At 41.3% G+C, this 15,559-nt stretch overlaps 1 protein-coding gene across 3 annotated transcripts in view; it reads right to left on the reverse strand.

Moving 5' to 3' along the window:
- Nucleotides 1-784: 784 nt before the first annotated feature.
- Nucleotides 785-15,559, reverse strand: part of CDC14A (cell division cycle 14A) — a 197,164-nt gene continuing 182,389 nt past the window's right edge. For 2 of the 3 annotated variants that reach the window (XM_078769754.1, XM_078769755.1), the window contains 2 exons: nt 15,442-15,559; nt 785-3,602 (listed from right to left, as the gene is read on the reverse strand). The exon at nt 15,442-15,559 is cut by the window's right edge and continues 477 nt beyond it. In XM_078769754.1, the coding sequence (XP_078625880.1) occupies nt 3,573-3,602; nt 15,442-15,559 (148 nt within the window). In that variant the 3' untranslated portion in view covers nt 785-3,572. The remainder of the gene's footprint in view (nt 3,603-15,441) is intronic. The other variant, XM_078769756.1, reaches the window with a different exon arrangement.

Here is a 15,559-nt window from a genome sequence, read left to right on the forward strand (position 1 = left end):
ACATGCTGATATAAGTGGCCAGTAGTATGTAAGTTAAACCGTTGCAACAACACAAAATCGAGCACTTTCCTGCGCAAGTCTGCAAACACAAAGCACACACACTGCAAGCGCGCGGCGTGATTGTTTTCATCGCTCTTGGGCACGTGACGCCGTTACTAAACGGAAGTGACGTCAATCCACCCCCACCTGAACGGTGCTTCTCCACCACTTCATGTCTGACCTCTTTGAAAAGCTCCTTGGTCTTCGTCATTGCCTTGTTGTTTGACCATGTGAGTTTCACCTTGAATGAATGAATGATCGTTTTAAGGCCATTTTCCCCGCTGAAGCGGGGGTTAGCCTTGCGGGCCCCATGACAATCATGGTTCCCTGTTTTGAGGGAATGTTTTTATGGCCGGAACCTTGAATCTCCTCAGATAAGTGGTGGAGCTTAATTTTTAAGTGAACTCACCGATTACACACAGGTGAAACCGAATGCACCTATTTTGTAAACTTTCAAATAATTAATTTGCTCCTGAAGTGATTTAGGGTTAAGGCAAAGGGTTTGAATATTTATGAAACTGAGAATCATCTGATATTTGTGTTAATCCAACTTATTCACATTTTTTTCTGCATTTTTTTGCGTTATTACTTTGGTGTAATTTGTGAAGATTCAATATATTAAGTTTGATTTGAAAGCATTGTGAAATTAGCTCAGGTGGCAACAAATGTAAAAACTTTGGAGGGGTGAGTACTTTTGCAGGCCACTGTACACAAAAGACAAATGAGTCAAAGAAAAAAATGAAGCTTTCCATTTTCTCCAAGATTTTATTCCAAAATTTTATTTCACAAACACATTCAACGTACCACACAAGGGCTGGCAGGATAGCTTAGAGGTATGACAATTTCCTAATGCATCTCAACCGGGTTCAAATCTCGACCCAGCTATAAACCGTCACCCTGGTGTTTCGCATGCAGGACAATTCATTAACGGGAGGGCCGTTGCATCCACCAGCACTGATCGTTGGTGGACAATGAAGATCCCACAGTCTTTCACGAAGAGTGGGCGGCTCGTTATCGCAAATAACAAATCCGTGCCCAAATCACCTTCAGTTGAACGTCAGCTGGTTCCTGAAAGATTTGGGCCAAAAAGGTTCCCCGACTGACTCCACACGAATGTGGGAATATTTGGGGGCAGTTAAACTAGTTGCAGTAGTAATAGTAGTAATATTCGTCAAATCACACAAACTATACAGACGAGAGTTAAATTCACCTAATAGTTGTTTAACCATGATGTATAAAAGTTAAAGCCCGTTCAGGTCCATACCTCACCGTTTGACAGCAGTGCATCGAGTTCAATACACTTTGAAAGGCATGACGACTGCACATTGAGAAAAAAGGAAATCTCACAGCTTTCTAAGAACTGGATAAGGGTGAAATTTTCATATAATACGTATTGGACCAGTTTATAAAAATAGTTTTACTGTGCAACATGTGAGAATATCACTGAACAATGGTAAAAAAATATTATATTAACAAATAGAAACATGAAATAACAAGGAATCTAAACTTTAAGGTTCTTCTTTTTTTAAAACAGAATTGATCGGCACACATTGTTTGTACAACAATGCAAATGTACACGTCCAGTATTACCAAAAGTATTGGGACAGCACATCAAAGCTTTCAATGAACATTCCCAGCCTGCATGTACATGAGTTTTTCTGACTCAGACCTTTATAAAGGTGTCTTGTTGTGATATTTTGAAACGACACGACTACCGGCTTCAATGCAATAACTACAGGGAGCACACACATTTACCAGCCTGACAAGCACCTTGTTGTAATTGCTGTTAGGAATCGATTTGAGGGGAACATTCAAAATGTGCAGTGGCCCTAACTTGAACCCAATTGAAGAACTCTCGAAATGTATTGGAGTGACACCTGGGAGCCAGAGTCAACTGACAGTCCATGGTACTGCACTTGCGCTTTCTCCAAAGGATGACTGGCACACCACTATGTCTGAGAGCTACCAAGTACAAATTGACACCATCTTACAAATGTTCACCAAATACATTCACCATTCACCAAATGTCTGTCCGTCTGTCTGTCTGTCCGTCCGTCTGTTCCCAGGTACCGCAAAAACAGCTGAACCGATCGCAGCAAAATTTTGGGTGGGTAATCCTGGGACCCCCTGGAGTAAAATAGGCTCAATTGTTTTTCCAATTTTTTTTCGCAATTTTCCAGTTTTTCCAAACAGGATAGAATAATATTTACCGATATGAACAGTGATGTGGCTTTTATTGAAATTCTACAAATACTGTTTAGATTTTGATGATTTGCGTGTGATATGATTTAACGGATGTTTATATAAATCGTTTAAAAAAAAATTTAAAGCCTTAAATTTCGGATATTTTGCCTTTTCATTTGGGCCTCCCAATTGAATCCCCACCCATAGGGCGGGTACCGATGCTCGTATTATAAATGGAATAAACGGTTGGGAATTAATAACCTTGCATATTTCCTGGATCTCCGAATACTTTTGGTAATTATTTGGCTACTCGCATTCATTTGGATAGCTTTGTCCCATCTGCCAGCACTGGATGCTTGATGGACATTAAACAGACACCAGCACCCATGGTGTCTTTCGCAGAGTCGACGAGTCATCCCAAACAATTCCAAAATTCCTGCCAGTGGTTTGTGAAAGACTTGGGCCAAATTCGTTTTCCCTGGCTGACCCCACAGTGACTTGGGAATCATGAGGTCTATTAAAGAAGAAGAAGAAGAAGATTCATTTGGATAAATGGCAAGTATTGCGAATTTTTGTGGGGGTTCTCATCAAACAAACAACAAACAAACAATAGAAGACCGAGTCCTGATTCAAAAACTCGAATATAACTTATTTATCAATGTCATTGACTCTTATATGGTCAAACTATGTTTCAAACACGTTTCATTCAAGACCGAGGTAAGACGCATCAGCCCTTTCGCTACAGATACACAAACAATTATAATCGGGATTTTTTTACTTCATTGTGATTATTCAAACTGGAAAGGTACAATGAAGATGGCTGCCATTTAGACAGTAAATTCTCAACGAAATTACAACTACACCTACAATGCACCACGAGTCTGTGAATGGTTCAACGCTCTCTGACGCAGTGGCCTCTTCACCGTCCAAAGCCTGGTCGCTCGCCTTTCCTTTGAACAAGGATTATTCCCCTTGAGTGTCTGTGTCTGCCACACTTTGCCAATGTACTGTGCCCTTGCAAGTCCCAAAGGGCAGCACTTCACAACGTGAGCATCAGGCTTCCCCCATTCAACATGGCTTTTCGTGGCACCGCAGTTAACGCTACCACAAGTACTTGTCCACACACCCAAATAGCATTTGAAGCAGCACTTGCATCACGTACCATTCAAAGACTGGATCAGACAAATTGAATTTTGTTTTACCGTTTAGAAGATTTGGACTGTATGTGCCAGTGAGAGATATGTGGAACAAAGCTCAGCGACGATGCGATGCAAAATCTGCACACGTACATGGACGCACGGAGGCAGCAGGACAGCCAGTAATATTCTCACCGAGCAGCCAAACCACATCTAGTGCTGTGCTCGACTTGACTGCAGAGACTGTGAAAAGATTTTGCAAAGTGAGATGGATATAATGGCAGCAATAACACATCAAAAGTTAACGAAATAAAATAAGGTACGGTAAGTGGGTAGACCTTATTCAAAATTTTTACAGAAAAAAACTGTTCAATGCAAAACTCTAACTGGTTATTGAAGTTGATCATGGAAGTTCAACATTCCATGATCAAGTGAAAATATTGTTTTAAAGGGAACTCAAATAATTAGCAAATCATCTCATTGAGGTTGTTGCTGTTGTTTTGCATGCAGACTGTAGTTGCTTGGCTGAATCATTTCTGGAAGCGCCGCTGTTCTGCAGTGCCTCCGTTACCAGCAAGCTGTACTCATTTTGCCGATCTCGGAAAGATGACAGGCTGAGTCAACCCACCTGATGCTATTTCAACGACAAGACAGGGGCTCATACTCAAGACCCTAAGATCTTAAGACAGACACTTTAACCTTGAAGCCTCTCTCTCCGACTCTCTGGAAAATCCTCTCTGTCTCTTTGCTGATGATTCCACTCTGTGCCGCTCCATTCCTCATCCCTCAGATAATCAGTCTGCAGCCTCCTCACTCTCCACAGACCTGGACAAAATCACAGACTGGTCAAACAAGTGGAACATGTCTTTCAATCCTGACAAATCTCACACTCTCACTATGTCTCTCCGAAAAGACCGAATGGAAAACCCTCCCACCTACTTTCTCAACAATCCTCTCCAAGAAGTTCGGTCGCTCAAGCTTTTGGGTCTCACTATCTGCCATGATCTTTCCTGGGAAAACCACATTTCCAAGCTGGCCTCCAAAGCCAGTTGCCGACTGGGCATCCTCCGTCGTGCGGAGTCCTTCCTTGGCACACCTGAGCTCCTCACCACATACAAGGCTTTCATCCGCAGCCCAATGGAATACTGCTCCCCGCTCTGGGCCGGTGCTCCTGCCTCACACCTAGCTCGTCTTCACGCTGTTGAAACCAAAGCGTTCAGAATCATTGGAATCTCCCGCGATGAAGCTAACTCCGAGGGCCTTTCACTCACTCACCGCAGGCAGGTTGGTGGCTTTTTGTTTTCTACTGACTCCTCTCCAGCCTTGCTCTCCCAGGTCTCTCTGTGCTCTGTCCCCCAAATATTCCTACAGGTCGCACAAGATCTGTCAGCAATCCTCTTATGGTTAAACTGCCAAAATCAAGCCTCTCTGCTCACCTTCACTCTTTCGTTCCTCTTTTCTCCCGCCTCTGGAACAAATTCCCTTGCTCTCTTCAATCCCACTCTTCCCTCCAGGTCTTTAAAACAGCTGTTCACCACCATCTCTTATCTTCCCCCATCCAAAACCTTGATCTTTTCTACCCCCGCTAATTCACTCCAGATCCACTTTTTTGAAATTCCAACTTCTTTCCTGGAAGTCCTTGCAGTGTCCATATGTTTTATACCTCTCCCACCTCCCCCCAAGCCCTCTCCCTCCCACAGTTCTCTCGATGTTCCTGCTCTCAAATGTTGTGTTTGTGTCCTTCCCCCTCTCTCCCCATCTTGTCGCCCGCTCCCCTTATTTTGTGTTTTATGTGTCGATTTGACTTTTTGTGTGATTAATGTTCGCTCTTTCACGAGCCTCGATCTTGTATACAAAAAACAACAACAAACAAACAAAAAAAAACAACAACAAACAAACAAAAAAAAACAACGACAACAACAGGCTTATCTCATTGAGGTGACTAGCACTCTGCACACATAGGTGGTTATTACCTCCACCAATGAAGGTGGATGGAGATTATGTTTTCTCCCCTGTCTGTCTGTTTGTCTGTCTGTGAACAAGATATCACAAATAGTTGTGGACGGATTTGGACGAAACTTTGTGGACAGGTTGGGTGTGTGACAAGGACGAATAGATTCGATTTTGGTGAAGATCTGAATATGGATTCGGATACGATAACTGTTTAATATTTAAGTGATTCTTAACCATTGAGAGATCGGGCGAAAAGCGATATATAACATGATATTTTAAAACAAATTGTGGAGGAGTTATGACTAAACTTGGTGGATGAGTAAAGTTGGTTCGGTGACAAGAACGAGCCGATTAGATTTTGGTCCACGTCCAAATCCAGATCTGGCCTATCAGCGGGATACAAAACATAAACTATTCAGCCTGGCGGAGGTATGTGCTCTACCGATTGCCATTCTAGTTGAAGGATGTATTCAGTGCTGTTGATATCAACAAAAAAGTACCAACACAAATAAAAGTAAATGTTGAAAGTTAAAGACAGGAACACAAGGAAATGCAAGAAAAATGAGAGGAAGAAAAAAGCAAGTCCATCCACACGACGTGTTATATCACAAGGCCAAGATTCATTGGAACTGAACACGAGAAGCCAGGACATAAATATAACTATAAACTGCAAGTTGCGCAATTGTGTTTGAACGGGATAAACGTTGTAACCACAGCATGTGCAATGGTGAATGACATCTCATTTAAGAGCTCTTGGGTCCAGACAGTGCATGCGGACATCTAACAATTCGATATTCACGCATTTTCAAGTTATATGCATTTTGGTGCTTAGCACAAACGGGCAGTGTTTCGACTCAGAGTCGCTGGTTTACACACCTATCTGAGGTTAACAAAAAAATAAATAACCACAAGCTATTCAGACAATTCCGTCTAACATATAAACATCACATCTCGTTTCTTTAAAGTGGGACAGAAAATTGTGAAATTTGCCAGTCAAAGGACCACAACCCTCTGATCTCCCATCAGAAATGTTTAAGTGTTCACGGAGTTGCTGTAACACCTGCGTTTTCATCAAGACAACCACTTGGATACAAGGCACCAACATCAGTGTTAAACTTCATGGACCACAGATTGACTGCACCTCTGCAAATGGCATCTAAAGACTCACATGCATTTCATCATATCCATGTGATCGGGTGGAGACTGGGTGGTCACATCCATGAACACTTGCTCAATGTATGAACCAACAGCACAGATCTCTCCAAGCTAAACTTTCTTGGACACTCATTCAGTCACACGTCGATCTCCAGTACAGTTCTCAATTTCAGCACCACAGACAGTCTAATTGAAAACGCAAAGAACAAAACCTAATCTTCACGATCAGCATCTTGCCCCCGATCGCATTAATGAGCGCTTTTCATTTACTTGGACTTTCCATCTTTCACAAAGTTTGAATCTTTCCCCTCATGTTTTTTCTGCCTTTTTGGTCATTTCATCTGCCTTAAATTATTTCTCCTGTTGTTTACCTCTTCTCTCTTTTTCCCATTTCCCAAACCTTGTTCTCTCTTCTTTTCCCATTTTCTTTCATTTTTTTTGATCTACCGTTTTTAATCATCATTTTTGTTTGTTTATTTACTATCTCTTTTTTCTCTCAATCCCTTTTTTTATTTCTTGTTTCCTTATTATTCTACCTGTTCTCCCCAAGTCCCCTCACATTTAATTCCTGAATCGTGACACTTTCATGAGGTGTCAAAACGAGTCATTCCCACCCCACGTGTAACAATATCCCTGACCTAGCTCTGACGCACGGACACACAAAACATGGTCCAGTGGAGTACTTCTCTCCCCTCTCGGATGATGCATTCACTTCACATTTCTTTCGCTTGAATTTTGCAGGAGAAAAAGCTCACAACATTATTGCATCTATCGTGATGAGGCTGAAAGCCAAGGCCTGTTATCCTCACATCACAGATAGGCCAGTGGCCTGTTTTTTATGCTTACTGCTTCTCCTCCGGTCTTGCTCCCTTTGCTCTCAGCTTGATAACCCTCCCCAGATCCTCCAAGATGCACTCATTCTTCCAGCAACCTCTTCCTGGTTAAACTCTCAAAGTCCAGGCTTACTACAATCACTTCAACCCTTTTGTTCCTCTTTTCTCCTGTTTGTGGAACTGCTTTAGAGAGGTGGTTCAAGCCGGCAGTACACCATGCCAACACACCATCCATACCCACAATATTTTCTACCTCTAACAATCCTACCTAATTAAACCAACCTTCTTATTTGCAGGTTTGTGTTTCCTTCCCTTTTTTCCTTCATTCCCTTGGTTATTGCCCCATCACCCCCAATGTAATTATTTTGACTTTTTGACCTCTGTCTACTACGCTCTTCCATGTCCTTAGATTTCATATACCAAAGAAAACTCCCAAATACACGGTAATTACAAGCAGATGGCACACATGAATGAAGACACTCACACAGTCACACACCCCGAGAACCTACACATCATCACAAATTATGGTGACGGCTCCATGGTGACACCCATGTGACCATCTGTACAGCAGAAGTCATAGGGCATGTAGAAGTACCAAGGCTCAGAACAATCTCCAGCACAGATGTTGGCACTGCATAATTAGTAGGATCATCGTTTTTGCACTTTTGCGTCCTGCAATACCTCAGGTGTGCGACAAGCTCACGGGTAACGTATAAACGTTTCAATACAAAGGACCTCCAAATTTTTGGAATGGGTCTTCAGAACTGGATGTGTCCTCATCACTTGCCGCAATGCTTCTGATGTGGGTGCTTCGATGAACTCTGTCCTCTAATTTGCCCACAGATTGCACACACACACACACAAAGCCAGAGATACGTCAAGGAGTTGTGTGTGGTTAAAGCAGCACATGGACAGTGGGGATGGAGCTCTTGACTGCTCCAGGTGGTGGGATTGCTGTGGGTGAAGTCTGGGCTGTCCCAACAGAAAAGAGGTTAACCCCGGAGAGAGGTGGAAGGACATCGGTGCCGACTTTTATTTCTGTTGCTGGATGCTTTTAAACGTGTCGCTCGGAGTTGGAAGGAGACGTGTTGTATTACATCACAGTTAATTAACCAGTAATTATAACTCGATGGATACCAGTTTTAAACAGGTTGTTCTTTTTTCTAGTGTAACATTATTTGAAATGCTCACAATGTACTGGACGGAGTTTGAAATGCCCCCCCTCAACCCTCGGAGAGAGCTGGCTTAATAATTGAGGACCCTGACGTTTTGAGCCCATGTCATGCCGATATAATAACACCAGGTGTGAGGGTTAACTCGGCATCTGTCATCCTTCTGATGTCGGCAAAAATACCAGGTTACTGCGAAGAATGAGCCGTTCGAGTAGCATGCGGTGGAGTGGTGACCTGTCCAGGATTGTGGCCTCTACCCAAGGAAAATCTGCCTCTACAGCCGATGTGTCTGAAGATGTGAAAGGATTGGTTCTTCTCCTTCAACCCGCTGGAAAAAATATTGTTGCTTTGACATTCTCAAGTCCGAGATGCTTCTGTATAGGTATTACAGAGAATCTAATCACCCCCATCTCTGATAGGTACCTTACTGCCAAGCTTGGTGTCATCCTTGTGTGGTTGCGTCAGAGCCCTCGCTCTGACATCACCATATCCAGCGCTCACTGTAGCCCTACAACTGCCTACGCTCACAACACCCTGCCCCCAGCCCCCCCCCCCCAACCACAGCCTGAACTCACTGCACCCACACCACTGCCTGCTCTTGCTGTACACTCACCATTGCCTGCGCCCACTGCATAACCAACCACTGCCTGAGAATGCTGCACCCACTGTCTGCGATTACTGCACCCCACCACTGCCTGTGCGCACTACATAACCAACCACTGCACAAACACCACTGCCAACCTCCCCTGCAAATTAAATCCACAAACATAACCAACTTTTATCCACAAAATTTTCACATCCCGTTAACTCCTGCAAAGTTCGAGAGTCAGAGTCCTAGTAGTGTTCATTTGTTTTATACCGTGTATCCCTCCACACCCACACCCCCCCCACCCCAGACCTTTCCCTTCCATAGATCTACCGATGTCTCTACTGTTGTTGTGCTTATGTGCTTCCCTCTCTCTCTCCCACTCTTGGCTCACGCTCCCTTTATTATGTGTTTCATGTGCCCGTTTATGTTTTTGTGTTTAATGTGTTAGCTCTAACACGAGCCTTGATTTTGCATACAAAAAAAAGAAGTAGTACTAATCCATTCCTTCAAACTATCAATTACAATCCTGTGTGTCATTTTTATTAATTTCCAACAGCAAAGATGACCCTCTGTTGCCAATATCTCTGGTAATGCCCACATCAAACATTTATAAAGTTGTTTATCATCTTCCTCCATTTTGCTTGTTCCCCGATCGACTCACTTCCCAACCATGTTCTCACTACCTTTCTTAATCAAACAAAATAAACATGCCGCTCCACGAGCTGCTAAATTTTCGATAAGTTTGTTACATTCCTTTTTAACCTTCCATTAGTGTGTGGGGGCTTTGGACACGGTTAGTAACAGGAAAAAGGGGGTCGAGATTCCCCGCCACACTAACGGAGGGTGAAGAAAGTGCACTCTCACTAACACTAACAAAGAAGTTTAGAAACTTTATGTTGTGATGTTCCAACTATCTCACATGAATCTTTCTCGGTTCTTAAAAAGTTTGGTTGCTAAGAATTTTTAAACACAAGAGACTTCAATGAATTGAAAATTATGGATTGGCAGTAACAAAACAAAACAAAAAAAAACAACCAAAAAACCCCGTAGACCAACATCCAGACCTTTCGGCCAAGTTTAATTACTTGTTGATCTTTTTAACGAAAGTAGATCGTTGCGGAAAAAACAAACCACAATTGTGTAATCAGGTCCAAAAACGTTTTCACTCATCTCAACACACCTTGGGCTCAGTTTTTCTTTCAAACAGCATGGATTAACCATTTCTGAAGATCGATAAAACTCACATCCAGCAATCCAAAATAATTGCTACTTCTATAGCAGTGTCAAACAAAAACAATAACCAATGTATAGAAAGCTTCTTGCAAAACGATAATGATGGTTTCATTCGAGGATAAACAAGATGTTCCGATTTAGTTGACCTCTCGCGGTTTGCAGGATGTTAATCTCCATTTTTTGCCAACTCATTGCATTTACAGGAAAACCGTTATCTATTTTGATCAGTAAACCTTGACCACACAGGGAACTGCCTGGCTCCCTCTCGCTATAAATTATTGTGACACTTACTACTTCCAGAGACAATTGTTAATATACTGCAGATCCTTAGCTTGGCGGATGGACCTTATCTCTCGAAACACACTCCTCCGCTTTGCAACACGAAAGCCTGAATCTGTACAGAAATGATCAAAAACTTCAAGTTTCCCAAAGAAAAATTTCCCACTCATTAAATAAACGAGTTTTGCCAGACCACGTGAGTCCGAGATAAATTTCACTGACATGACAACAAGCTTTCCAGGATGGAAATAATACTCGAATTTTTAAAACAAAAGCTACGAAGTTATCCAGCAATTATTAACTCAATATATTACAATTTACAAAACGAGAATGAAAGCAAGATATGAAAGAAGGCAGACTTCAACAATGACATAAAACCTAGTTAATAAAAGTCAGGAAAAAACATTAAAAAGAAAAAACATGTCGGGATGGAATCCCAAAAAAACAATCAAACAAGGAAGGAACAACAAGGAATGACACCACAATACAACACCACATTTTTGTTAGAGGTGGCAAATAGCAACAATTGAATGAAGATGTCTAGTTGAAGGTAGTTGTAGGTTTGTAGTGTGGATTGGTGTAAATGTGTATTTTATTTGTTGTGGGATTGAGATGGAAAAATGTCAAAAGATTTCGTGATGACAATCCGTAAACTGATTGGTTGTTGGATTGTGGTGCCATTCCTTCCTCCCTTGTTGGGTTGTTTTTTGAGGATTGCATCCTTACATGTTTTTTTCATTAAAAAAAAATGTTTTCTCTGACTTGTTTAACTATTTTTCCCGATCTAGATGCCAATGATGTCATCATCCAGTAAATTATTTTGACAGCCGTTTACATGGGGAACGCTCCACCACCACCCCTGACCCACACCTCCATCAATGATACATCTCATACAAGTCTCTTCCCTAGTTCCCTTAATATACAACAACAGGCATTTTAAGGCCATTTTCCCTGCGAGTGTCCCTTAATATCCTGTCCAATATTCCCGTCCATTCTGTCTCCACTCAGACACTCTACTACACTATTGTCCTTCACTTTAGGAGTCATGTATTTAATATGACCCTACTGCAAAGCCGCAATGAGCTGGCGAAGCCAAAGCCTCTTGCCACTATTTTACCCATCACTATGGCATCAGTAGGTTAGGTAGTTGGTAGGTGTAGTAGGTACCGTACCTAGTTCAAAATGACACCATTTGCATTCTGGATGAGATTAAAATTTACAAAATTGACTTCTTGATTAATTCGGTGAATTCCGTCTCAACTTCGGATATTTCCGGATGTGAAAAACTATCCCCTACGGACGCGAGATTTCTAAAAAATAATTCTTCGTCAATTTTAGAATATTTGACGCCGTTTTCAGCCTCCGAAATGCGGTACCGGTAATAAGCTTTTTTGAAATATTTTTTCAAATGCTCGAATCTCATTGGTTCCGGTGTTTGGTGAAGATTTTCATTGAAGATAACCAGGGCCCGTGCGGGCCCGGGGAACAAGGTTGGTCTTAAAGTATTTTAATTACAAATTAGAGGTGCATACGATTGTGAATCAAACAAAGACGGGTGAAACAAACTCCTATTGAACTTTTTCGCAATTTTTTCTGCAAACTTCCGCATCTGCAAGATGGCGGCCTCCATGGAGCGATTTGGTGCGTCAAAGCTTCAAAATTCTCAAAGGATTCAGCAAAATCTGGCTTTTCAACATAATACATACGCGTTCATTCACAACACCGACTTCGCCGGCTATTACATCTGCCACCGAAGGTGGAAGGAGGTAATATTTTCACCCCTGTCTGTCTGTCTGTCTGTTTGTCTTTGTTTGTGAACAGGATATCTCAAAAAGTTGTGGACCGATTTCGACGAAATTTGCTGGAAAGGTTGGGTGTGTGACAAGGACGAAATGATTAGATTTTGGTGAAGATCCACATCCGGATCTGGATCCGAGAATTTTTGAAAGTGATTCTTCACCATTGGAGGGCTAAAACCGATATAAAGCACATCTCACAAAGTTATAGCAAGGCTGATTGACAAGGATGCAATCCTGAATTTGGCAAGGCTGAATCGATTCGATTTTGGTGAAGATCCGGATATGGATCTGGACACGGGAATTTATATATTTTTGTTAAGTGATCCTTTACCATTGAGTGACAGGGCTAAAAACAATATATGTCACGATATTTCAAAAAGTTATGGACGACTTATGACAAAACTTGGCGGATGTGTTGGTTAGGCGACGAGAACGAGCCAATTAGATTTCGGTTCATCTCTTAATCCAGATCTGGCCTATCAGTGGGATACAAAACGTACACTGTTCAGCCTGGCAGAGGTATTCGCTCTACAGAGTGCTGTTCTAGTTTTGTATGCCAAAATGGCAGAATTTTTATTTCACAACTTATTTCCTTTCTCTGCTCCTTCCCTTCTATTTCACCCACATACTCCTATATCCTCCCATTCTTCCTTTCCTTCTCTCTCAAACTCCACTCACGTCCTTTCCTTCTACTACCGTCTGACATTCTCTTATTTTCCTCAATTTACTATGCAGCTGCACGTACACAATAAAGTGATACCTCCATTCTTATCCTCTTCCCTTCTCAATGTTGGTATTTCCAATTTCCTCCCTCCCCTGTGTATGTGAAATAAATAGACAAAGAAGTCACATGATCACATTTATTTACATAACGAGGAGGTACCGTATGATTTGCTTGAACAATAGTATGCATTGGCAGACCATTCTGGGCCCTTTTCCTTCTGAAATTGCGCATTTTGTCGCGCCTTAAAATTCACGAGGCATAGCAATCCACAACAGACTTTGTGGCAGACAGTGAGTTTTACGGGAGAGTTTCTCACTCTGCGGGTGTAAATGGCGTTCAACAGGTTGTAGTATATTGCGGTTGTATCTTTTTCAAAATCTGAATTTTTAATGGTACAGATGCAATGCACAAGAGACAATGTCGCTTCCTTCTGTTGGAATCATTGTAATTGCTTCAGCCCTTATTTTGCTCGGCTGGATGACATTTATCAACAATGCTGTGGATGAACAATTTGGCAATTTTACAATCTCTTGATTTGGTGCTACCGCAATGTATTCTGGTGTCTTTTTCATTCTTGTTAGTTATGGAAAAGCTCAAGCTCTTACATGAGCCTCGACTTTGTGAACAAAAAAGAAAAAGAAAAAAAATAAAGAAAAATAATAAAAGGTATGGCTTTTGAAGGCTTCCAACTTCACTCTTTAGCAGATTTTCAGCAAATTATTTTGTACACATTTGATGGGGCAGCCATTTGTTTCCCCATCCCATCCTTAATTATGAGTACCACTGTACTCCATAATACTAATAATTTCCAGTTTCAGGATCTTATAAAAGCTTCAAAACTACAGTGCAATCTTATTTTTTATACAAGTGCCGTCTTACCTCAAGTACATTGGTTGCCTTGGCGAAAAATCAGTTTCTACGTTGTGTGGCATTTTGAAATGGAAAAATACATGCAGAGCGAGTAAGCACATTGAAATTCGCACAGTGAAACTCCATTATACTTTGAATTCATCAAAAATTAGTGACATTCACATCTCATTAGGTAAAACAACAACAAGCAACCAACACATGACATGAGGGACAAGTAGAGTATGAGGCATCAGAGTACTTTTACATGAATGGATAAGGACATTAGACAACTAGATGGTATTCATAGAATACTTACCCTGCACAGTCAACTTGGTGTGAGCCAACTCTTCTGTTTTTAAAGGTTTCTTTCTTTGATCCAATATGGCTGCCAGACCACGTGAGTGATTACATCATAAATTTATATTCTCCAATATAATTGTTGCGTAGATCACACTCAATAAATTTCAAACTGACCAGACTAAGCGTTGTCCCTGTCGAATTATGACATCATAATTAAGGCACCAATGACGTCATCGTTAACACCTATTCCCCAAATGGAGTTGCTTACAATGAGCCACGTTTCAATTTTTCCATGGAGCGGTTTCAGAGATATAGAGGTGCGAAGTTTTTCAAAGATGGCGCCTGTACCACGTGACCTATGATGTCATAATTTATTAAAATATTCTGCACGAGGGGTCACTCACTCCTATGGTCCAAATTTTGTGTCCATCGAACTAACAGTTGTAGAGAAAAATTTTTTTATACTGATCAGATCAAGCGTTGTACTTGTCGAATTATGACGTCACAATGAAGGCACCGATGACATCATTAACATATCTTATTCCACATCTAAATATGACATTGCCTGTGGATGGATGGAGAATTAAGAATCAAGATAGTTCTTGAGTGAACCCCATTGTAAAAATAAGCTTTAAAAACCCTTTTCCTTGCATGGATGCCACAGGAGATGTACCACTTGCCAATTAAGCATTCTGCTCCGAAGCACAGATGAATTTTTTTTTAACAACTTTAATCTCTCGTTACTAAATGCGGGGATGTCAAAATGTTATCTGTTCAAGATACATACACACGTTTCATTTGTATGTTAGGCCAATAAACTTTAAACCCCTCGTATAAGCATAGATATTTTGATGAAATTTGCTGTCTTACTCGAGCAGTTTATGTGGACATGGAGAATATCACAAGATGATAAAATGCAGAAAAAACCCACAAATAAATTTTTTTTAACATACAAGAGATGAAATTGATGTGTTTCTGAGAGGGTGAAACAGCAAATAATTTATATGAAGTGAAGAAAAACAGCACGAAGAAAAGTACTACTAGGCCTGATTAACCTCAAAAACAACACTTTTGCAATGCTTAGAAAAAGAAAAAAATTCTGAAAGTATTGTCCCTTCACCCAAGATTACATGATCTAAAACCCTTCTCGGGCTAACCCTAAGATTAGTTGAAAAATTTATTTGGGGCAAACTTACTGGGTTGGAGTGGCCGAAATGGCGTAGGCTGTAGACTGTACTCCGAACTCCACTTGCACTCAGCAGCACAGCATTTGTGGAAGTAGACAAAGGGTTTGCTGCTTTGTCCTCGTGTCTT

This window comes from Myxine glutinosa, chromosome 1, assembly GCF_964187855.1.
Source record: "Myxine glutinosa chromosome 1, kmMyxGlut1.1, whole genome shotgun sequence".
NCBI classification, from domain to species: domain Eukaryota; kingdom Metazoa; phylum Chordata; class Myxini; order Myxiniformes; family Myxinidae; genus Myxine; species Myxine glutinosa.